Source organism: Cladophialophora yegresii (genome assembly GCF_000585515.1).
Source record: "Cladophialophora yegresii CBS 114405 chromosome Unknown aczIN-supercont1.3, whole genome shotgun sequence".
NCBI classification, from domain to species: domain Eukaryota; kingdom Fungi; phylum Ascomycota; class Eurotiomycetes; order Chaetothyriales; family Herpotrichiellaceae; genus Cladophialophora; species Cladophialophora yegresii.
Genome location: NW_006913047.1, coordinates 3,285,460 through 3,305,969, shown reverse-complemented (window position 1 = coordinate 3,305,969; position 20,510 = coordinate 3,285,460). Strand labels below are relative to the sequence as shown.

General features: G+C 52.8%; 10 protein-coding genes across 10 annotated transcripts; 5 read left to right on the top strand and 5 right to left on the bottom strand.

Annotated features, from left to right (window-relative positions):
* Positions 1–55: 55 nt before the first annotated feature.
* A1O7_04940 (uncharacterized protein) lies at positions 56–1,070 on the top strand (the record flags this gene model as incomplete). Its single annotated transcript, XM_007758950.1, has 4 exons — positions 56–436; positions 532–615; positions 672–918; positions 973–1,070. The coding sequence occupies 4 exons, from the start codon at positions 56–58 to the stop codon at positions 1,068–1,070; spliced, it is 810 nt and encodes a 269-aa protein (XP_007757140.1).
* Positions 1,071–1,477: 407 nt separating this feature from the next.
* Positions 1,478–2,027, top strand: A1O7_04939 (uncharacterized protein; the record flags this gene model as incomplete). Its single annotated transcript, XM_007758949.1, has 2 exons — positions 1,478–1,657; positions 1,716–2,027. The coding sequence occupies 2 exons, from the start codon at positions 1,478–1,480 to the stop codon at positions 2,025–2,027; spliced, it is 492 nt and encodes a 163-aa protein (XP_007757139.1).
* A 425-nt stretch (positions 2,028–2,452) lies between these two features.
* Positions 2,453–4,457, top strand: A1O7_04938 (uncharacterized protein; the record flags this gene model as incomplete). Its single annotated transcript, XM_007758948.1, has 8 exons — positions 2,453–2,524; positions 2,576–2,924; positions 2,981–3,064; positions 3,127–3,291; positions 3,342–3,602; positions 3,661–3,804; positions 3,863–3,989; positions 4,055–4,457. 8 exons carry the CDS (start codon positions 2,453–2,455, stop codon positions 4,455–4,457), a joined length of 1,605 nt encoding a protein of 534 aa, XP_007757138.1.
* A 173-nt stretch (positions 4,458–4,630) lies between these two features.
* A1O7_04937 (uncharacterized protein) lies at positions 4,631–5,095 on the bottom strand (the record flags this gene model as incomplete). The annotated part of the gene is made up of 3 exons (XM_007758947.1): positions 4,631–4,787; positions 4,846–4,935; positions 4,998–5,095. The coding sequence occupies 3 exons, from the start codon at positions 5,093–5,095 to the stop codon at positions 4,631–4,633; spliced, it is 345 nt and encodes a 114-aa protein (XP_007757137.1).
* Positions 5,096–5,696: 601 nt separating this feature from the next.
* On the bottom strand, positions 5,697–6,602 carry A1O7_04936 (uncharacterized protein; the record flags this gene model as incomplete). The annotated part of the gene is made up of 1 exon (XM_007758946.1): positions 5,697–6,602. One exon carries the CDS (start codon positions 6,600–6,602, stop codon positions 5,697–5,699), a length of 906 nt encoding a protein of 301 aa, XP_007757136.1.
* Positions 6,603–8,972: 2,370 nt separating this feature from the next.
* Positions 8,973–10,071, top strand: A1O7_04935 (uncharacterized protein; the record flags this gene model as incomplete). Its single annotated transcript, XM_007758945.1, has 2 exons — positions 8,973–9,837; positions 9,896–10,071. The coding sequence occupies 2 exons, from the start codon at positions 8,973–8,975 to the stop codon at positions 10,069–10,071; spliced, it is 1,041 nt and encodes a 346-aa protein (XP_007757135.1).
* Positions 10,072–12,539: 2,468 nt separating this feature from the next.
* Positions 12,540–13,420, bottom strand: A1O7_04934 (uncharacterized protein; the record flags this gene model as incomplete). Its single annotated transcript, XM_007758944.1, has 3 exons — positions 12,540–13,147; positions 13,213–13,286; positions 13,344–13,420. 3 exons carry the CDS (start codon positions 13,418–13,420, stop codon positions 12,540–12,542), a joined length of 759 nt encoding a protein of 252 aa, XP_007757134.1.
* A 442-nt stretch (positions 13,421–13,862) lies between these two features.
* On the bottom strand, positions 13,863–15,674 carry A1O7_04933 (uncharacterized protein; the record flags this gene model as incomplete). Its single annotated transcript, XM_007758943.1, has 5 exons — positions 13,863–14,618; positions 14,669–14,746; positions 14,872–14,992; positions 15,046–15,388; positions 15,458–15,674. 5 exons carry the CDS (start codon positions 15,672–15,674, stop codon positions 13,863–13,865), a joined length of 1,515 nt encoding a protein of 504 aa, XP_007757133.1.
* A 1,263-nt stretch (positions 15,675–16,937) lies between these two features.
* On the top strand, positions 16,938–18,192 carry A1O7_04932 (uncharacterized protein; the record flags this gene model as incomplete). Its single annotated transcript, XM_007758942.1, has 6 exons — positions 16,938–17,221; positions 17,268–17,433; positions 17,516–17,606; positions 17,664–17,716; positions 17,766–17,885; positions 17,944–18,192. The coding sequence occupies 6 exons, from the start codon at positions 16,938–16,940 to the stop codon at positions 18,190–18,192; spliced, it is 963 nt and encodes a 320-aa protein (XP_007757132.1).
* A 980-nt stretch (positions 18,193–19,172) lies between these two features.
* On the bottom strand, positions 19,173–20,327 carry A1O7_04931 (uncharacterized protein; the record flags this gene model as incomplete). Its single annotated transcript, XM_007758941.1, has 1 exon — positions 19,173–20,327. One exon carries the CDS (start codon positions 20,325–20,327, stop codon positions 19,173–19,175), a length of 1,155 nt encoding a protein of 384 aa, XP_007757131.1.
* Positions 20,328–20,510: the final 183 nt, after the last annotated feature.

Sequence of the window (20,510 nt, the reverse complement as noted above, 5' to 3'; positions counted from 1 at the left end):
CGCCAGGGTAACAAAACATTTCCAACAATTCCTAGGAACTACTCGCGTAACCATCATGGCTTACGTCAATGCTCAAGGCGATGCGCCCCTCGCACCTGTCTCGGAGCTGTTCAGCCTTCAAGGGAAGACCGCCGTTTGCACAGGCGCTACTGGTGGACTGGGGCTTTCAATGTCAATCGCATTGGCAGAAGCCGGTGCAGACATTGTCAGTATCCAAATCGCGAATGACCCCCGCGCGGACATGCTGAAGGAGGCGGTCGCGGCATGCGGACAGAAACTTCAGGTGTTCGAAACAAACGTGGCTGATTCCGTTGCCTTGAGAAGGTGTTTCGCGGAGATCTGGGCTGCTGGCGTCGTGCCCGATATTTTGCTCAACTGTGCAGGGATCAATCGACGTGCCAAAGTGGAGGACTTCACGGACGAGGACATCGATGCTGTAAGTTGAGAATGTGAAATCACTGTTTATCAGCACATCAAAGTATTCAGGAACCACGTTCATGGCTGCTGACTTGCACCCCCACCCTCTCCTAGATCTATGCCATCAATCAAAAGGCTAGCTTCGTGGCGGCCCAGGAGGTAGGGAAGAAGTTGCTGGAATTGAAGCGACCGGGAAAGGTGAGAGATGGTTCAGCACTTCACTAATCTTCAAATATCTCCTGACAAGGTCGTAGATCATCAATATAGCATCCATCATCTCGTTTATCGGCAACTATAACATTGCAGCATACGCCGCCACCAAAGGTGCAGTACTGCAAATGACCAAAGCCATGTCCAATGAATGGGCTAAGCATGGCATCAATGTCAACTGTATTTGCCCTGGATACATCATGACGGCCATGACAAAGAACTATACAGAGGACAAAGAATACTACAACTACATCATCGGAAGAACACCTGCAGGACGATGGGGGCTACCCGGTGAGTCGCTACCGTATTCAGGAAAACGATCAACAGAACTGACTTGCCCTGCAGAGGATTTCAGAGGAGCGATCATTTTCCTCGCCTCCAAAGCCTCTGATTTTGTTTGTGGCACCAGCTTGGTTGTGGACGGTGGTATGATTGCGAAGTAATCGAAGCTTTACAAGATAACTGCTGGTGTGTTTTCGCGCTTCTACAGGCTATTTATTGATGTAAATCAAAGACTGTGGTGCAGTATACCCGTAGTTTTGCTTCACTCCAAGTCTTCTGCATTTAATTGACTCTTGTATGTTCACTCGCCTTCTTTGATGCGCAAGCTTACTCTCCAGTTTAATCGCCGGAGAATCGAGTAAGACGGCGTCATCAATTGACTTTAGAGGCAAACCCCCCTTTGAGGGTTTACGTCGCAATTGACATTTCCCCGCCTTTTCGTACGGGCCATCGGGTTCATGAAGGCTTCCTAGACCAAGTCTATAATAAGAGTTTGTGACGTTCTCTGGTCGTGTTTCCTCGAAACAACTCTTCGAATGCGCAGGATTGCATTGTTGCTCAGATCAAGATGGCTCCTAAATTTGAACAGGTGTTTACAATGAGAGGATATATGAATAAAGAGAATACGGTTAACCTCAATGCCATCAAGAACGGGGCAACTCGAATCATCGTCCCTATCACTCACGGATTCATCAAGGGTGCCGGCCTCGAAGCCGAAATCCTACCCGGCGGTGGTGACTGGATTTTGGTACGTGAGCACGTTTTGAACAGGGTCACGGTGTCATGGGTTTCTAAATTTGTCACAGTTGGATGCTTCCACGGGTGTCTCCCATCTAGATGTTCGCACTCAGGCCCGAACTTCCGATGGTCATTCACTCTACGTACACTACCACGGCGTCCTGAAAGTTGACGAGGCTGGGCAGCAGGTGCTTGGGTGGAGCCCGGACGCCAAAACAACCAAGTCTGGGGATCATGAATGGTTCTCTGCTCCGATCATGGAGACGAGCGACCCGAAGTTCAAATGGGTTGAGACAAGCCTGTGGGTTGGTCAGGGACACTGGGTGGTTGACGAGACTGGCTACGCGGTAGAATACGAGATCTACAAGGTGGTCAACTAAGTTTATTGTCGGCTACGTGTATGTATGACCGAGGTCAAACTGTCAAATCTCAAATGCTGTCCTGTCCGCCTTTCTCTCTGGACCAAACCTACATGTAGGCTACTTGGTAACTTCGTGCAACCTCGGGGACTTGGGGATATACTCACTCACTAGAGCCTTTTCCACAACCCCGCGAGGCGAGAAGCCCCCGGATAACTTATGCGGGGGTCCAATAGTGGGCCACTTGGAAGAGTAGTGGTAGTAGCTCCCCTTTCCCCAGAGTCAGGCCGCTCATGTACCCAAAGCATTCATAATAAGCTGCCTCCCCCATCGCTTTTCCTTCAGCGTGTACCATACGCAATCAACTCTTTGTTCTTCTCTTCAATGTCATTGGTCCTGATTGACGATTGAAGCTCTTCTCGTAACGTCCCCAGCACGCTGCAAACATGACGAGAAGTGAATCCGTGCAGACGGCGCAGACGGCGCATGTTCAGAAGATTACATTTTTCAATCTTGCTGTATGTATGGAAGTACCCCGTGACAGAAGTCTCAACTGACACAGCTTCTAGATCGTCTTAGCATTGTGTCTCGGTAGCTTGACTTATGGCTACACGTTCAGTATTGTGTCCACCACTCTCGGTCAGCCTTCTTGGTTCAAGTACTTCAACTTGACCCAAGATCCCACCGATACGGAGCGCTACGCTTACACGAATCGCATCATCGGTGGAATGAACGCTTGTTTCTCTGGCGGTGGTTTCTTGGGTGCCCTCTTCGTCGGATGGTCCTCTGATTACCTTGGTCGAAAGAAAACACTCCTAGTGGGAACGCCCATTGCGATCCTTGGAGGAGCGCTTCAGGGAGGTGCGGTCAACATCGCCATGTTTTTGGTTGGCCGTCTGCTGGGAGGCTTTTCAGTTGGTATGTTTGCCGGCTCTGTCAAGTTGCAAACAGGTCTCGCCCAAGCTAATTTCAAGTAGGAATTTTGGTGGTTCTCGTTCCGTTGTTCCAATCTGAGATCGCACCACCAGCGACTCGAGGTTTCTTGGTTTCTCAGCACGGTCAGTACATCAATATGTCCATCGGCATAGCACTATATTGTCAGACTCTAATATACTCACAGGTGTCGTCCTTGTCTTGGGATACTCACTCGCCGCATGGGTCGGCGTGGCCTGCTACTTTTCAGATAATGAAGCTTTCCAGTGGCGATTCCCTCTGATCGTTCAAGTGATCTGGCCTCTGATCATGTTGATCCTGACTCCTTTCTTGCCAGAGTCTCCGCGTTGGCGTGCGTATACAACACCAACGCAAGCTCCGCATGAAGCTAATTTGTGCCAGTCTTGTTCAAAGATCGTCCTGCTGACGCCTGGAACGTCGTCGCCAAGCTCCACGGAACCGGCCAGGAGACAGATCCTGCAGTTGCATCCTTTGCCCGAGAAGAGTTCTATCAAATGTCGCACCAGGTGCAAGCCGACAAACGCATGGCTGCTGGGGAGACGCTCATGACCCTGTTCAAGAAGCCATCATACCGCAGACGCATGATTTGCGCCTTCTTGACCATGTTTGGTGCCGAATCCACCGGTATTCTCGTCATCTACAGTATGTCTCTTCCATGCGCAACCACGGGCCCCCTCGTCATACTTACTTCTCTGCGCAGATTACTCCGTACTGCTCTACCAGGGTCTCGGATTCACAGGCAGCATTCCACTCATCCTGGCAGCCGCCTATGTCAGTGTTGCATGCTGCGGCAACTACATTAACTCTATGATTATCGACCGTATCGGCCGGAAGAGTTGTCTCGGTAAGTCCAGAAACAACGGATCGACCCATGTTTCTACCGTTCTAATCTTGACCGACAGTCATTGGATTCTCCGGCTGTCTTATCTGTCTCTGCTTCGAAGCAGCGTTAAGCGCCCAATACATCGGAAGCTCAGACTCCGCCGGTCTTAGCGCTGGCGTGTTCTTCTTGTTCCTGTACATCACGTTGTAAGTTGGATTCCAAGGCCCTCAGTGAAATCTTCAAACTTTCCGGCTGACTCGAATCTCCCCAGCTACGGCTGCTTCGTCGACGCAACAACATTCGTATACTGCTCAGAGATCTTCCCGACCCACATCCGATCTCGCGGTCTCGCATTCTCCTTGGCTATCCTCTTCCTGTCAACCATCGCTTACCTCGAGGCCGCTCCGACCGCTTTTGCCGAAGTCGGCTGGAAGTATTATCTACTGTTCATCATCCTTACAGCAATCAACCTTCCGCTCGTCATGTACTTTTTCCCCGAAACAAAGGGCCTCTCGCTCGAGGAAATCGGCGAAAGGTTCGGAGACGAAGTCGTTGTGCATCTGACGGATCTCTCTGAGGAAGAACGCGCCAAGCTTGACGAGAGGATCATTGCTGAGAAGCAGGGGCTTGCTGCTGATCACGTAGAGATGACTGCGCCTGGCAAAGCGGTTTGAAAGTCCAGGACCCATCTGACATAGTCACTGGCACACGCTCGCGCTAAGCCAAGCTAATGGCACCGGACAAGGGCGAGGAGATTGCCCCGACTCTCTCGAAGCTGTCTTCACATGTATCTTGTAGCAAAGTAGCCACACATCGAAGTGTGGGTTGATAGAATGAACTCTGCATCCTACAGTTTACCGTATTCTTGTAAGATAATGCAGTCATCGAGGGTGGCGGGAAACTGGATCTCCGGGCTGAGGCGGTAGTCGACGCTTAGCAGGAGGCAGTTCGATGCCAGCGCGAGATGAGCGCTGAGCTTGCGGTGGCCGCTCGGAGAGCCGAAGCTAGGGGTTGTTAGTCAACCGACGGGTCGATCGAGAACGACTCTGTACCTGAACCCACCGCCATGCATAAAGAGTATGACGTTTTTGGCTGACGATGTCGCCTGTGGTCTGAACCATTTGCAGGGTATATCGAGCCCGTCGGCTGGGACTAGAACATCTTCAATCGTGACACCTGGAGCCTGCGTAGCGACTACGTGGACCTATTCATACAAAGCACGTTCGAGGAAGCAGTTTCCATCTTGGGGGAAGTTAGCAGCGAGTCTCTTGAAGTGCTCCGCGAACCTGCCGGATGATTCGTTTGGGGCCATTCTGCGGGTTGATGCCTTGGGTCCGGCGAGTGCTTAGGCGTAATGTTGCGAATGGGGAACATTCCCTAGGAGATCTATGTTACCAGCCGCTGGCCTCGACGCTGTGGTTGTGGAAGCACAAGGTGGTCATTTCAAAGGACTATAGAAATGTCCTAAAGTTTTATATCCAGGTAGTTATCGCCAAGCCTTTGGTAGTAGGGGGTTCGTCACCAATGCGGTGCCTTACTCGTCAAGTAAACTGTCAAGCACCAACACCGATGTTGGACCCTTGAGAATTTTCTGCAACGATAGGAAGCCAACGAAACTAGATAACATTCCGCTGTACATGAAGCCGCTCCGTCGCCACAGGCTCAGTGGCTCTTCCAATCACATAACCTCTACCGGGGATCAGAGGATTATTTCATTTGCGTAAATGTAATGGAAGATCCGGCACATTGTTCACGATTCCAGGGCGAGGCAGCTTCCATTTATTGTCAGGACTTCGATAGCAGATAATGACGCCGACTTTTTCCCAGGGTCAGAAATTGATACTCGCGAGGACTTCAGAGCTACCCTATCTACATCAGCCCTTCCACGCGCTCCTGGATACCGCTCACATACACTAATTGTCGCTCTTGCTGTACTTGAGCACAAAGTCCATCAGCTCCTGATCGACCACTTCTGGATGGCTGGCACTAAGGTAATGCTGACCTCCCTCCACGACCTTAAGCTGCGCATCCGGCGAGTTTACAAACATCTTGATTTCGTCTTGCGCATTCGGCACGCAGTATGCAGGATCTTTTGTACCGTGCAGCCACAACACTGGACACCGCACCTCATACAGCCTGTTGTGAAGTCCATCTCGATCTCTCAAATTGATCGTGACTTCCTTCAAGCGCTTTCGCCCGGCATCGCCACTGTAGTTCCTCTTCATCTCTTCGTTCCAGAAGTTGGCGGTCTTCTCGTCAATGTCCTTTCCAAACCCTACGTAAATCGGGAAATTGCGGAATTCCTGAGAGATCACGAAGTCTGGCGTCGGTACGTTGGATTGGAGCTCCTTGATCGGCCCAGCCAGCGTGCTGAGGCAGTCGAAGTTGCCCAGCTGACGCGACCGTTCACTTTCGTAATCCATGCTTGTCCCGAGTGGAAGAATACCAGCAATGCGCTGTGGCTGTAGAAGGGCCATCCGAACCACTATCCACCCGCCTTGACTGGTGCCCAGCGCGAATACTTTGCCCTTGATATCTAATGCGTCAAGGACTTGAAAGATCATGATTGCCGTGTCCCAGTAGGTAAAGGTCTCAGTGCTCGTTCGCGTCTCACCATGGCCCAGAGGTTCCACGGCAATGATGTTCATGGTATTGAGGAGGGCCTCGTTCTTGTATTGGGCCTCGTACAGAGCGGATGTCATGGTGAAGCTGTTGACGAGCACACATGTTGGCTTGGTCGGGTCATACGCCCTGGGCATCTGGTACGCAGCATCCGTTCCAAAGAGGTGTGGAACTCGGACCGTCTTGGTGTTCGGCATGCTGAGATGATTGCTTAACGACGTGTGGGTGTAGTCGAAGTCTTTGCCGGTTCGTGTCCCCAGGATATGCAGAGCACGCCAGCTATATCTGATCTCGGATTGGGTGGACCTACCCCGCATACTACTCTCGGAGCGACATTCTGGGCAAACAGCTACAAACGTTGGCAACTTACCTAGGCACCTTGTAATTTGGTGGTCTAAAGCCGAGAATCAACTGTGAAGCAAGTGGTCATCGGCTCTTCAGCCTACTAAACCGGAAGAGACCGACTCCTTCTCTCCGTCAAACGTAACTGATTCCACATCATGCCCAGCCACACCTGTAGAGTCCAGTTTGATTTTACATATCCTGGCTCCCCTTGACGACATGAGCCGTACATTTGCTCCTGATGCTATGCATCCATCGCTGTCGGCAGATATCACTTCGCTGTCAACGTGGTATGGCAGAGCATGTGACTTTCTGATGCTCTTTGCCGCGGTTGCTGTGGAAACAAAGACAGATGTGCTTTAGCGTCACCACCATATCGGCTATATGTACCCGTGCACTACCCGTGGTTGGGAGAGACCGAGGTTTACACGGGGATTGGATCAAGAAGACTGCCGCTGTACGGAGTACGTAAAGCCCAATTCGGGGCCAATCACTGAGCCCACACTTCGGTTATGCCCCCGCATGAAGTCCCCGGGTCGTACCACAATTACTTACAGCTTCAGGGACCATTGCCGGTGCTGTGGACCCGCAACCAAGGACAGCTTCTAGCTACGGCTTTGTCGGCATCCGTTATCCGCTTGCTAAGTCAAGTCTCGGTGCGAATAATGAATTGACCAAGTTTCCTTTGATATTGATTGTGCTCTGCGTCGCGCTCGGCAGTTTGACAAGGGTTACCGCGCCGGCATTCACCGCAGCCACTTTTGGCCAGCCGTGATCTCATATCGTATTTCGAGTTGGGAATCCGTACGAATGATGCTGATCTGATTGGTGCCGTCAACGTCCTCTTCCAAGGTGGAGGCTTGGTCGGAGCACTCTCTTGCATCAAATCAATAGCTATGCTGGGCTGGCGTAGAGGTTTGCTTGGAGCTGCTGTCCTGTCAGTCGTCGGCGGTGCTCTACACGTGGGCAGTATCAACATCGGCATGGCCCTAGCAGCGAGATTTGCTACCGGAATGGGCATAGGTACGCTGCACCCGAGCTGCAAATCTTGCATCGTGGCTAATATAGAAATCGGGTGCACTAGTCGCCCTTGACCCTTCATGCCGGGGGAGATTGCTCCGCCCAAGATCCGCGGACTCCTATTGGGTATACATGTCGGATTAAAGCTGCTTTGGTCATGCAAGCTCCAGCCGGATGGACCTTGCCTTTTATTGCGTGAAAGCTGCTGGTGCCCAGTGGCGGATTGCGAAAGCAATGTCTGGTCCCTCTTTGCTTGACCATGGGTGTTTCTTTGTCTATCAGAAGTCCCGACGTGGCGTAAGTGTAAAAGGTTCTTTGCAGAAGCTGTTTTAAGCTCCCAAAGGACATTGCTCGACCAGGACCGCGTGGAAGAAGCCCCAGTAGAGAACTAGCCAGTCGCTCCATGTGCAACTGGTTAGAGACCGAAACAGACAGTCCTCTGGTGCGGGTGGACAGAGGTGAGCGGACACGGATGCTCAGTGAGTCCAGATGGTGTCTGTGAACTACTTTAGTGACCCAAGTAGTGATTGATTTTGCTGGGATAGACCTTGCTCTAGTTTGGCGAGCGTATCATGGTGTCCATGTTTCAGAAAACGGGTAGCGGAAGCATTGCAGGTGGCGCGATCTTCCTTCTCTTCTTACATATTGTTTCCTCAGTATTGATGCTACGACCTATATCTATGCGTTGGAGATGTTCCCAACTCCAGTCCACGTCAGGGGATTGTCTGGTTCGATCTCTGGTCTGTTAAGCATCACATGGAGCAAGTGGCTATTACTTGAGTTACATTGTAGTCTCGAGTGGGGAAGGAACACGCCCCGGAAAAGAGGCCACGGTGGATGTCCCGATACTCCGGACATCTGAGATGCGTGCCTGAGCGACTGTCATAGATTTGTTCCCCACGCGAGCCGAGAAAGTACTGTCCCCGGATTGTGAAAATGGTAGCCAGTGATAGGCCAGCTGTGGGTAATGCATTGTTGCGTACTCCGTATATGTTCGCAAACGTTAGGGCGGGACGCTTACCTCGGTTTCTTCGCCGCGTCAGGGCGGCTATCCTCAGCACTCGATCTTTCCCGTCGTGCCACAAATCCTGATTTAAACTAGGCCACCGTTTGCCTTCCTTCCACGACTTTTCTTGTCCTTTCATGATCTATGCACATCTTGAAACGTAACCGAAGCTCGCCAAGGCTACGCAATCACCCCCGACATGGCCGACTACAGCAATTTGCCCGACTTTGATTCTCTGCCGAAGGTCGAAGGTATGCCCCAGGGTTGTGCCTGGGGTATCTTTGACAAGGACGGCAAGAAAGACCACCTCGGGTGCCTTAATCTCCTCACCCCTGCTGTTGTGAAGGAAGCAGTCAAGGAAGTGCAAGAGGGGATTTCTGTATCTTTAAACTGTAGCTTGGCACTGATTGAGACTCCTGGATTTGCTCGGAAAGGCTTGGTTCACAACGTGCTTTCGTTCATGGACAGTCCGAACCCTGCTCTTAGACTGCATGGATACGACGATGAGGTCGAGTTTAACACGCAGGCTTCATCTCAGTGGGATAGCCTTGCACATTTTACCCACCAAGCAACAGGTTTGGGGTATAATGGCGTCAAGCCTACCGTCGATTCTCTGAGACAGCCCTTTGGCAAGGTGGACTTGGAGAAGGCAATTCCCACTCTGAATCACTGGCATGAGCGGGGTGGCCTTGTTGGCCGAGGTGTCCTGCTTGATTACCGAGCGTATGCTGTCGCTCACGACATCCAGTTCAACTGCTTTGATAACGACAAGATCTACGTCGAGGATCTCGAGAAGGTTGCAGAATGGGAAGGTGTTCAGCTTCGACAAGGCGACATCCTGATTGTCAGAACAGGTTTCACGGAGGAACTGGCATCGGCAAAAACTGGAGAGGAGCAACAGAAATTACTCAGCAGTCACAGAACATGCGGCGTATACGGATCAGTGGCGACCGCAAAATGGTTTTGGAATCACCACTTTGCAGCTGTTGCGGGTGATGCGATTGCCTTTGAGCAAGTCCCTCCTACACTAGAGGATGGGAGCGAGGGTGCCATTAACCAGCTGGGTAGGTCGTTTTCAAGATCAGCCGATGATATGCATGCTCCTACTAACCCGATGATTAGTCTTGCACCAGTACTTCTTGTCTCTGTTCGGTCTCAATATCGGCGAGCTTTGGGACCTGAAAGAGCTCTCGAAGACATGTGCCAAGTTCAAAAGGTACAGCTTCTTGATCACAAGCATTCCACTGAATATTCCTGGAGCCGTTGGCAGTCCCCCCAACGCACTGGCTATCTTTTGAAGCAATGGATGGATAAATGGAGCGTAGCCAGTGAAGAATTTGTGACAGATAAGTGCCGGCAAGAAAGCAACCACACAGGCTAGTTTATGCTCCTCTTTCCCGCGCCCACTGCGAGTTCGAAGTGTGGCAGTTGCTGAGACTGTACTGTGACAATGGTCGAACGTTGGGGACGAGCGAAGGCGATGAAGTTTGCATCTTCGGCGTGTACCCTAAGAAAAGTCTACCTCAGCATTGAGTTGCCTGCAAGAGGGCGTCAGTTCGATGGTGCTAGGTTTGGTAACAAAGCGGGCTGCTTCCCCTCGAGGCACGTCGATGAGCTTAGACAGCTAAAAAGGCCGGCAGCGCTCTACGGGGCTTACGATGCTGCTATTTCTGGTTGCTTCGAGGCCCGCGTGATGTGAACTCGATAAAACTCGCTGACGGTGAGAGATGTGAAAGTCTCGAGTGTCTTGAGTTGTGAATAATGCTTTACAGGTGACTATGCTCCCCTGTACAATTGATTCCATCCAAAATGACGCGTCTCCATCTGTTTTCCCTTTCGTGCATCTGCCAAAGCTGGCCTTTGTGCCTCAGTCGCTCGTTAAATTCACCCCTAGCTGCACATTGAGACTTTGTTCATGACAGCTCCGCGCACTGACAAAGAGCCGATACCAAGAGCAAGGCAGCGTGCGGGCCGGCCTTGAAACCATTGTCGTTGACCATTCGTCACTCTATCTAAGATCCGTTGATTGGACCGTTCCGGTCCCCGGTGCACAGTCCGTCGTCGCATGATACATGCCCGAGACAGTCAACTTCAGAATGGATTCGAAAACAAGTTGCTCATATGGTGAGTCTTGCGTTCTGCAGGGGGAAGGTTTCGGGCGACAAGCAGACGAGCAACAATTGAACAAATGCGTCGATCGTGGCGAGATTGAGGTGCCTGATCACGTTCACCATCTCAACCATCGTTCAAATTCTTCAACTCAGCAGTAGCTGAGGAGTCTCTTGTTGAGTCATGAGGATCTACCAGGCTTTCTCAAATAATCCTTCCTTGTCAATGCTATGTTCGACAAATCGTTTTTGTGTCCTTCCTAACTCTTTCCTGCGATCGTGGGCGTCCTGATGCGCGCGGTTGGTCCCACCGAGGAGCAAATCCAAGACGAACGGCAAGATTGCAATCCACGATGTGGTCCTGCACAGTCTGTTCATCGGGGTAGCCTGGACTCTCTGGCCATACTTCAACGAACCCAGGCGGAGTGACGCGTCCTTCAAACACGAAAATGATGTTTCCTGGAGAATGTTGACTCCGGACACGGGGGACAACGAATGTCTTTAAATCTTTGCTAGAGTGTCGGAAAGCTTGGTGGTACAGCAACAGGGATCAACAGCCTGTTGTGAAGCTAGCGCTTGCTGAATGGAGCGATCCACGATTCTAGTATCGATGGGAGAATGGCCGGGAAGCGTACAAACGCACCTGCTCGATCAGCCTCCCTCTTCGCAGCATCTGGCTCTACCCACCATGCTAGTACCCACACCGTCTCCGGTGAGAGCTTTCCTCATCCACCGGCACACTTGATCAAGCGTTGGAGGCCATTGATGTGGGTTTGAATGTTACGAGTTAACGATTTCGAGAGCAATTGATCCTGCGTGGACATTCACCTCTCTTACTATTGGCAATTTACATCGACAAATTGACCTTATACCACCACAGAACAACCACAGCCAACATACTATTCTCACACCCACTCTCTGTCTTTTGGAGTTAGTCTTTCAATCAATGGACGTTTCTAGGACAAGGCCAAGAGTTTCAGGAATTGGAATTCGACGTTCAGCTTCGATGTCCTAGTTGAGACTGGAAACTGTAAGTACGACTCTTCTCGACGATATTTGCTTCGATATGTAATGTATCAAGTTTGATGTCAGAGTGACGAGGACGCGACCAATCGGAAAACAACTGACGTTGAGCTTATCGCGTCGGGAGAAGAAGGAAAAGCTTCTGTCGCGGAGGGGGAGGGGAAAAGTCCACCAATAAGCTGGCGGGGCAGTGCCTGTACAATCAATTACCTAGTACTCCGTACTTTTAGTGTCGGTGAAATCGGTGCCTAAAGAGTACTTTAGGATGATCTGTTGGCCTCTCCACTCAGTCCTACTTACTAACCCCACCCCATCTATATCCTCTTCATCTCATCTATCATGCTTGTCTTCCGTACTCCAGATCGGGAGCCGTCCCCCGGCCAGTGCTTGATCTTCATCTTCTACAGCGCGGTCCTTTGAACCAGCCCAGGCTCTACGAGCTGCTTGGGAAGAGCAAGATTGCGTAAGGTGGTGAACGCATACCCTCCACCGAGGGACGAAGTACCCGCTGGCGTCTCCCATGTGCATCCACCACTTGACTCAGATTGACGTGAATCTGATGATCGACCGCGCTCGCTTGTTTCGATCAAGCGAATCTGCAGGCACCAGACGGATCACCTGGATCATCCTTGACTTCAAGGCGACTGCTGCTCTTTCGTCAGCACCTTGGTGACTCGGATGCAATATCCAGCTCCCACGGCGGTGAGAACATGCCACCACCCATGCAACTCGAGGAGAAACCCCAACGGAATGCCCAACGCCTTCCTGGCATCGCGCAAGGCGCCGCAATAAGCCGAGTCCAATACCCACACCACGAAGCCCATGAGGAAGCACAGACCACCCACCCGGAACTCGCCGGTCCAGTATCGCTTGACCTCCCCCTTGAATCGAGTGCGAACAAGATACAGCACCCGCGGCCAGATGGCAGTGACCAAGGCAATAAACGTCGTGTTGTGAAGCCACAGCTGATGCAGCGCGTAGTGGTAGCCGCTAATGATCCCGAGCGCGATCGTCAAAACCGATCCAAAGGCCAGTTTGGCGGATCGTGACCATCCCAGCGTGTACAGTTCGTGCACCAGGGCTGCACAGACCCAGAACATGGACAGGTCGTCGCAGACTTGGGTCTCGTATTTCAGCGTGAGGTGAAAGAGTAGAGACGTGACACCGACGAAGAAGAGAGCGAGGTTGCTGGGCTGGGTGAGCAGGTTCTCTCCCGGCAGCAGCGTACGGAACGCCCAGTAGACTGGAGTTGCAAAAGTTAGCTCGAGCTTAAGCTGGAGGTGCCGCTTGTTTGAAAGGGGCCCGCACCATATGCTAGGTTGGTGAAGCTGTTGACAAACTCGCCAACATAGAGCGTGACCGAGTAGTCTTCCTCGCAAAAGCTGGTGGCGTCTGGTTAGCAGATGTCGGCTTGGCTGGGAACTGTGCACGGGACTCACTTGGCGACAGACGTGGGAGGGCCCCAGTATCCCAAATGCGCCTTTGGATCGCCAGCAAAATTGCGTTCCAGGCCCATGATGGGAAATCTGGCAACGGTGTCGGAGGTGATGGTCCGGATCGACGCGTTCTATTGCAAGGCAAACCACGCGGCGGCGAGGTCGGTCTAGAAAGCAAGCTCGAGGAAAATCTATTTCGCAACCTTTTCATGGACAGCAACAAGCTAGGCAGAACAGTTCCTCTATATTAACGCCAGGTCACAGAAGAATAGAAGGCTCCGTCTGAAGCTTCACGGCCGGGCTATTATTAGCCGAGAGATACCGGTTTCCGCGTACGCCCGTGGCCCCGTATTTCGTATATCGGGTAGCAAGCAGCCGTATTGGTGCTGGCCCCCACCGTTACAGCTTCGCATTCTGGAGGTGCCCCTCTATCCACCTCCTGATGAAGTTGGCCTTATGTACAGGGAAACCCGTATGCCGAAGGTGCACTCGCCTATATGTGACATGTCGACTCAGTCCTCCTCACTTGAGCATGACCCGCAAGCCCTTTGAGTCAACCGCCGGAAACGGAGAGAAATAGTCATGCTCAATCTCAATATTCTTCCTTGTCGTCTCAAACAGCTCCGCGTCAAAGTGGTGGAAGAACGCTGCAATGGTGAGATAGAGATTCATGAGGGCCAGCTCTTTGCCTATGCAACTCCTCCCTCCTCGGCCAAAAGGCACGAAATACTTTTCCAGCCGCTTCAACTCTTCACCTTCGACCAGCCAACGTTCGGGATTGTACGTCAACGGCTCCGGGTACACCGGCTCGAAGGTATGGTTGCTCCGGATGTTCATGCTGATGACTGTCCCCGGAGGAAGAAGGTACGTGCCGTAAGTGTACGCTTGTCGGTGATTTACTCTTGCAAGTCGGCCAGAGACGCTGCACGCGATACGAAGACCTTCATTGATCACAGCTGTGAGATACGGCAGGTGCTGCAGCGTGCTGTAGTTGGACAATGGGTCTGACGAGCCTTTGGATGTTTCCACGACTTGAGCTAATTCTTCCTTCAGCCGATCAAGTTTATCGGGGTTGGCTAGGACGTGGAAAGTGATGGTTTCGAGGGTATTCCCGGTTGTCTCGCTGCCAGCTCCGACAAGCGTTCGAGCTTCTTGTGTGATTCGGTCGACGCTCTTGTCGCTTTCCGGGATGGCGTCGGAACTGATAATTCCGTCGAGCACGGATCTGTCGCTACGCTTTTCGGCGTGCACGGCGTCGGCGGCTTGTCGCGCCAAATCCTGTAGATTGTCAGGTCATCGGCGGTTGGCTGTCATATGTGCTTGCTTACTGTCTGAAAGTCGAAAGCCATCACGGCCCCTTCTGTTGAGGTCGCAGCGACTGCCCACCTTGGCATTCGCATGAATATCTATTGTTCTCGGCAGGTCAGAATTGGTTTCGGCACCACGTCCGGTGCAAATATTGATATTGGTTGTTGCTGATAGAAAGCCCAGCTCATTGCTCAGAGCCTGAACAGCAGCAGAACGAACTTACCGGAATAATGATGGGGATGTGACGATGCCAGGCGGCAATATGTGAAATCACACGTGCCTGGCGGTTGTAGTCATCGGCGAAGTCAATCGAATCCAGCAGATTGAAGGCTTTCGGCATGCAACTGCGTGGAATGAGTCTGGTGCTGTTGGCATTGTCAGAAGCGCGGCGACCTACTAGTTGGTAACAGAGTCGGCAGCCAGACAGCGAAAAGCGTTGGACAGATTGACCGGCTTACCCGCCTCACGCATGGAACGTAGCCGCAGGCATAGCTGGGAGACCTTCTCTCGCGACGATGACTCGAGGTTGGAGATGGCAGAGGCCGCAAAGAAGCGACTCATGGCCTTGCGCCTGGCGCGATGAAGGTCGACATTGGCGGTCCCGAACCCAGCGTCCTTGGAGCCAACGAATGCATAGTACCAGGCATCTTTGTCGAGGCGGCTAGTCACGGTATAGAATTCGTCAAAGAAGTCCGGATCGTGGATATGTACCTCATTAGGTCCTATGCGCACAATGGGTCCTATCGAGCTTGCTGGTGAGCATTGCGTTCATGTGTCTGTGAGAAACGCAAGACCTCAATTCTACTCACCGTATTGCTTGTGTAGCTCCTCGATCTTGAAGACGAACTTGCCTCCTAGGACGCAATCGTAGTAGAAGTCATAAAGGCGCGAGATCGCGGCAAGTTTGGGCCCAGGGATTTTCGACAGTGGGTGAAAGAACACGCGGTAGAGGACCAGGCATGCGAGGCCACCAAAGCTTGCCACCGCCAATGAGGCGGCCAGCTTGAGGTAAGAGTCGAATGCCATCGGCGCCTCTCACTTACCTCTGAAGCAGATCAACCAAGGGAGGAGACTGCAGATGCGACAGTTATACGACTTACACAGAGTGCACATGAACGCTCACTTTCACCTGAACTGGAACTGGAACTCAGAACATCTGCAAAGCTGGCGATCGCGTAGGCTCGTAGCGACAGCCACTACGGAGTATGGTCTCCGCATAAAGCCAACTGCATATCTGCGACGGAAGCGACGGGGATGTCTTCGTGCTGGGCCATCGCTTCGTTTACAAACAGGGGTACTCGTAACTTGCGAATCAACGTTGCATTGATTCTGATTTACCATGCTGCTAGAGTTGGCGATTGCGCCGGAATGGAGGTGGCAAAATGGCTGGGAGATACACAATAATTAGGCATGCCCCTGCTCTGACTTTGCGGCCGGGAGCAAATTAGCAGATGCCCCGAAGTGCCTGGGATGCTGCATAGTGGATGCCGAGAAGCGGGGCTCCATGAACTCCCCTGCGCGCCTTTGATATCGCCTTCACTTTCCTCCTCCAGGACCGATTCACAGTTTTTCCCCCTGCTGCGTGCCTGCACGAGTCATGCCTTCCATGCTGCATGGCCGCAATGCGTCCTAATTGTCCACTCAGCATTGCAGGCGAGAGTTTCGCATGCACGAGTGGCCGACCTAAGGACGAACACCATGTGCTTGTGGACCGCTGCTGATCGGGCCTTCCTCAATGCTCTATCCTCCGCTCTCAATCCTTTTTCGTTCTTTTGGACGAGTTCCTGCCGTATCACTGTGTGGCTGCTCACCAATAAGGGTGCTGCCACCGCGTCGACCCCGGGCGATGGCGCCTACCACCCTTGCTGGGGCACGGACAACGTGGGTGTGATGCAATGTCCCGTGGTGGCTTCGGTCCATTGATTATGCTTCCTGTACGGAGTCCATGCCATGCGCGGACTCAGCTGTCACCGTTTCCTGTCAGAATGCAGACCCTGCGCAGGAAGAGCTGTCTATTCGCTCTCCATTCAATTCTCGCGTCGCCTCCCTGGACGAACACCCTCATCACCATGCTCCCCAGTGGAGAAGTGTCGTGCCTGTGGTCAGATAGTGCCCACATCCAACTTGGACTCTCATCACCACAGCCTCATCAGCTGTTTCCTTAAGCTACCCTCCGACCGTGTCTGAGCGCTTCCTTTTCCTCCAGAGTCAGCGGAAGGCACCGTTTCCAGCACCATGAATCTCAAGGACCGCAGGGTATAACGTACTCGCCCCCAAGGCACGGTCGTCATGGCCGACGACCGTGATGTCGATTCAGCATACGCGGAAAGCGTCGGAGACTACTCGGAGTCGACGTCGATAGCCTCCAGCATCTTTGACTATCAATACGAGAACGGTCGCCGTTATCACTCTTACAAAGCCGGCCAATATTTTGCCCCAAACGATGAGCAAGAGCAGGAAAGACTTGACCTGTTGCACCACGTACAGTCTATGGTTCTGGGCGGAGAGTTGTACAAATCACCCATCCAAGAACCTCAACGAGTGCTGGATATTGGCACCGGTACCGGAATATGGTAAGCTCAGCCGGACGCCACAACGACCATGGCTTATGAAGTACAGGGCAATGCAGATAGCCGACATGTTTCCGATGGCGGACGTCGTCGCAACTGACCTCTCTCCCATTCAGCCAACCTGGGTCCCGCCCAACATACAATTCATGATTGATGACTGTGAGGCAGACTGGACTTTTGTGCGCACTTTTGATTATATTCGTCTCGGGCACATGGTACGTCGACGTCTTGCTTTGGGTATCCACCGGAGCAGAGTTGTGATGCTGACAGAGACTCGCTGATATGACTCACCCCCAGGGCGGTAGTATAGCCGACTGGGTGAAGCTTTTCCGACAGTGCATGGACAACCTTAAACCCGGGGGATGGGTAGAGGTGATCGACTTTGAAGGTAGGCGCATTTCGAGCTACAGTGAGATACGCGAGACTAATGGCCCGGGAATTGCAGCCTGGGGCAGCACAGACGACGACAGCCTGCCTGAAGATTCTTCCTGGCACACAGTATGGCAATTCTAGCCTCGCGCACTGAACCATAATTGATGCTCTTTAGTGGCAGACAGAACTCAGCACCGCGGCCGAGAAGTTCGGGCGAATAATGAACATCAGCCCACAAATCAAGGGAATGATCGACGAAGCAGGTTTTCAAGAAGTTCAGCACGTGGTCTACAAGGTGCGTGTCTTGCTTTCTTGAGGAAGAAATGTCAAACCGGCTCATAGGGAGGTCGTAGGTCCCGCTCTCAACCTGGCCCAAGGAAAAGCATCTGAAAGATCTCGGCGGGTATATGAGTCTGATCATGACGGAAGCGATGCAAGCTTACAGCCTCGCCCTATTTACTCGCGTCTTAGGCTGGGATCCCGCCGAGGTGGAGGTTCTTCTGGCTGGGGCGAGAAAGAATCTACAGAACCCAAACTACCACTTGTATACGCGTCTGCATATTGTTTACGGGAGAAAGCCGCCGGAGCGGGAGGGTCTGTAACGGGTGGGTGGATTAACACAAGGTATGCTCGTTGGCACGGAACAGATGTAGACTTTATGAATCATGGTATCTGCCGTAGCGACGAGGCGTCTGGCAAGGGGCATATTACCGTAGCATGGAATTAGCGACTCTCTCTTGCTTTCTCTCGCTCGCTCGCTCTCTTCTTTAAGCCAATGCCTCCTCGCCCAGCGGGTACAAGGTAGTTTTGACAGCACCTCTACCACTTTCCGGAGCACAAGCTTCTGCCGGCTCCAGCGGCCATCTAGGTCATTCTCGGTGCTGTCCACCGAGAATACCCCAAATGGCAGCCTCACTCGCGGCACTTTCCAGTAGTTGTTCGAGTACTGTTTATCAACTCCCCCCCGTGTTCGGTGTTTAACCCTGTGGTTACTGTACTGCAAACCGACCGGGGGTCCCGGCTCCTTGTTGCCAATCCCATCATGGCGGGCGATGTGGTTGTGGTTGTGGTTGTGGTTGTGGTTGTGGCTGTGACCGTAAAAAGAAGAACGAATCCATGAAAAATGCAAAGTAAAGTACCTAGCTAGGTAAGTAAGTAAATAAGTAAGTAAGTAGACCAGGAATAGCAGGATCTATCCAGGATCCCCTGGTACGCTCGGTTGCTCGCCACAGATTCACTCACCGTTGAATCTGCTCATACAATATAGCTTGTTCTGAATCCCCAATGACGATGGGAGGAGGAGGAGGAGGAGGAGAGGAAGGGACCCTTCACGACCAAGTACAACAAGTGCAGACACACGAAAGGGGACGGATGAGAAAGAAAACATATCGTGTTCATCATGCACATCACATGGCATGCATGACATTGTACTGTACTGTCCTAACGCCGTGCTGTCCTGTACTTTATTGGTGTGGCCATCCTACACCCTGATCAACAACCGACACCGCTACCACCGCCGTCGCCGCCGCCGCTGTAGACAACGACACGGAGCCCACGCAGGCACACGCATAAACACCCCAGCCTAACCACGCAGGTTCTCCAACCCAGCTCGACGACGTAGACCGTTTCCACCGGCATCACCAGCAATAACAACGGCCTCAGGCCGAGGCACAACAACGGTGCCTGTCTCTGACACCCCGGCCTCGCTGCCACTGCCACTGCCACTACCACCACCAGCACCACCGCTCCTAGTGCTGCTATAATCAGCAACACTCCAGCCCTCCTCCTCCACCTCTTCCTCCTTCTCCTCCTCCATCACCTCCTCCTCGTCCTCCTCGTCCTCCTCGTCCTCCTTTTCCTCCTCCATCACCTCCCGCCGCTCCTGCCGTTGCTGCTCTGCCTCTTCATCCATAAACGGTGGGAACGGCTCGGTGTCACAGCTTATGCGAGCCTCCTCGACGACCACGTTAGTGGCATGAGGGGCTCGAGCACACACACGCGACTGCCACAGCGGTAGCTCCACCGTCGTGTACGAAGATGGGTTCCCCTCGCTACTGGGACCGCCGCACGCTGTACACCGAGCCTGAATGTAGCCGTACCAACCATCGCGGACAGTCGAGGTGTTAACTTGACTGCGCGCGCGACGGCGGCGGCGGATAACAGCCAAGGAGACTGTGCACACAATAGCGGCGACCAGAGCGAGGGGACCCAGAGTGCCGGCTAGGATGGCGGCGAGGTTCTGATGAGGGGAAGGCGAGGGTGGCGCGGTAGTGGTGGGCGACGGCACACTGATCACAGCGCCGGTTGTGGTGCTGGTCGTTGTTGTCACAGTAGTCACCGAAGTGACTACCAGATCAGAAGCCAGCGCCGGCGTTGTGACTAGCATTGTTGTGACCGTCGCTGTAACGAGGCTCACGGAGAACGAAACCACCGTGACTGTGGCGGACAACACCGACACCGACACCGGAGAGATGATTGTCACCAGTATAGTTGCTGGTGGCAGATCGAATGGCTCAACGGATACTGATGGCGGTGGCGGGGGAGTACCCGTCACAGACAATGGCAGGGCGTTGACGAATGAAGGATCCAGGGACCCAGAGCCAGAGACCGAGACAGCAGAAACCGAGGAGGCGGGAACCGAGAGCAACGGCGCGTCGCGCATAGACCGTGCTGGCACAGTCTCTAGGCCAAAGATGGCCAGGGCGATGACGAAGAAGACAACGAGGACCGCTGGCATCTTCAGTTTGCTGGTTCCGCGATATGCTGTCAGTTACTATTTCGCGTGAGCGTCATAATCCGGTAGGGACGTACGTGTTGGTGTTGCCCTTGTCACGAGCGCCTTGGTCGAGGTGGAGGTCGTTGTCGACACACTGGAGCGGGAGATGAGTGAGCTAGAGGCGAAGTTTTGAGCGCTCCATCA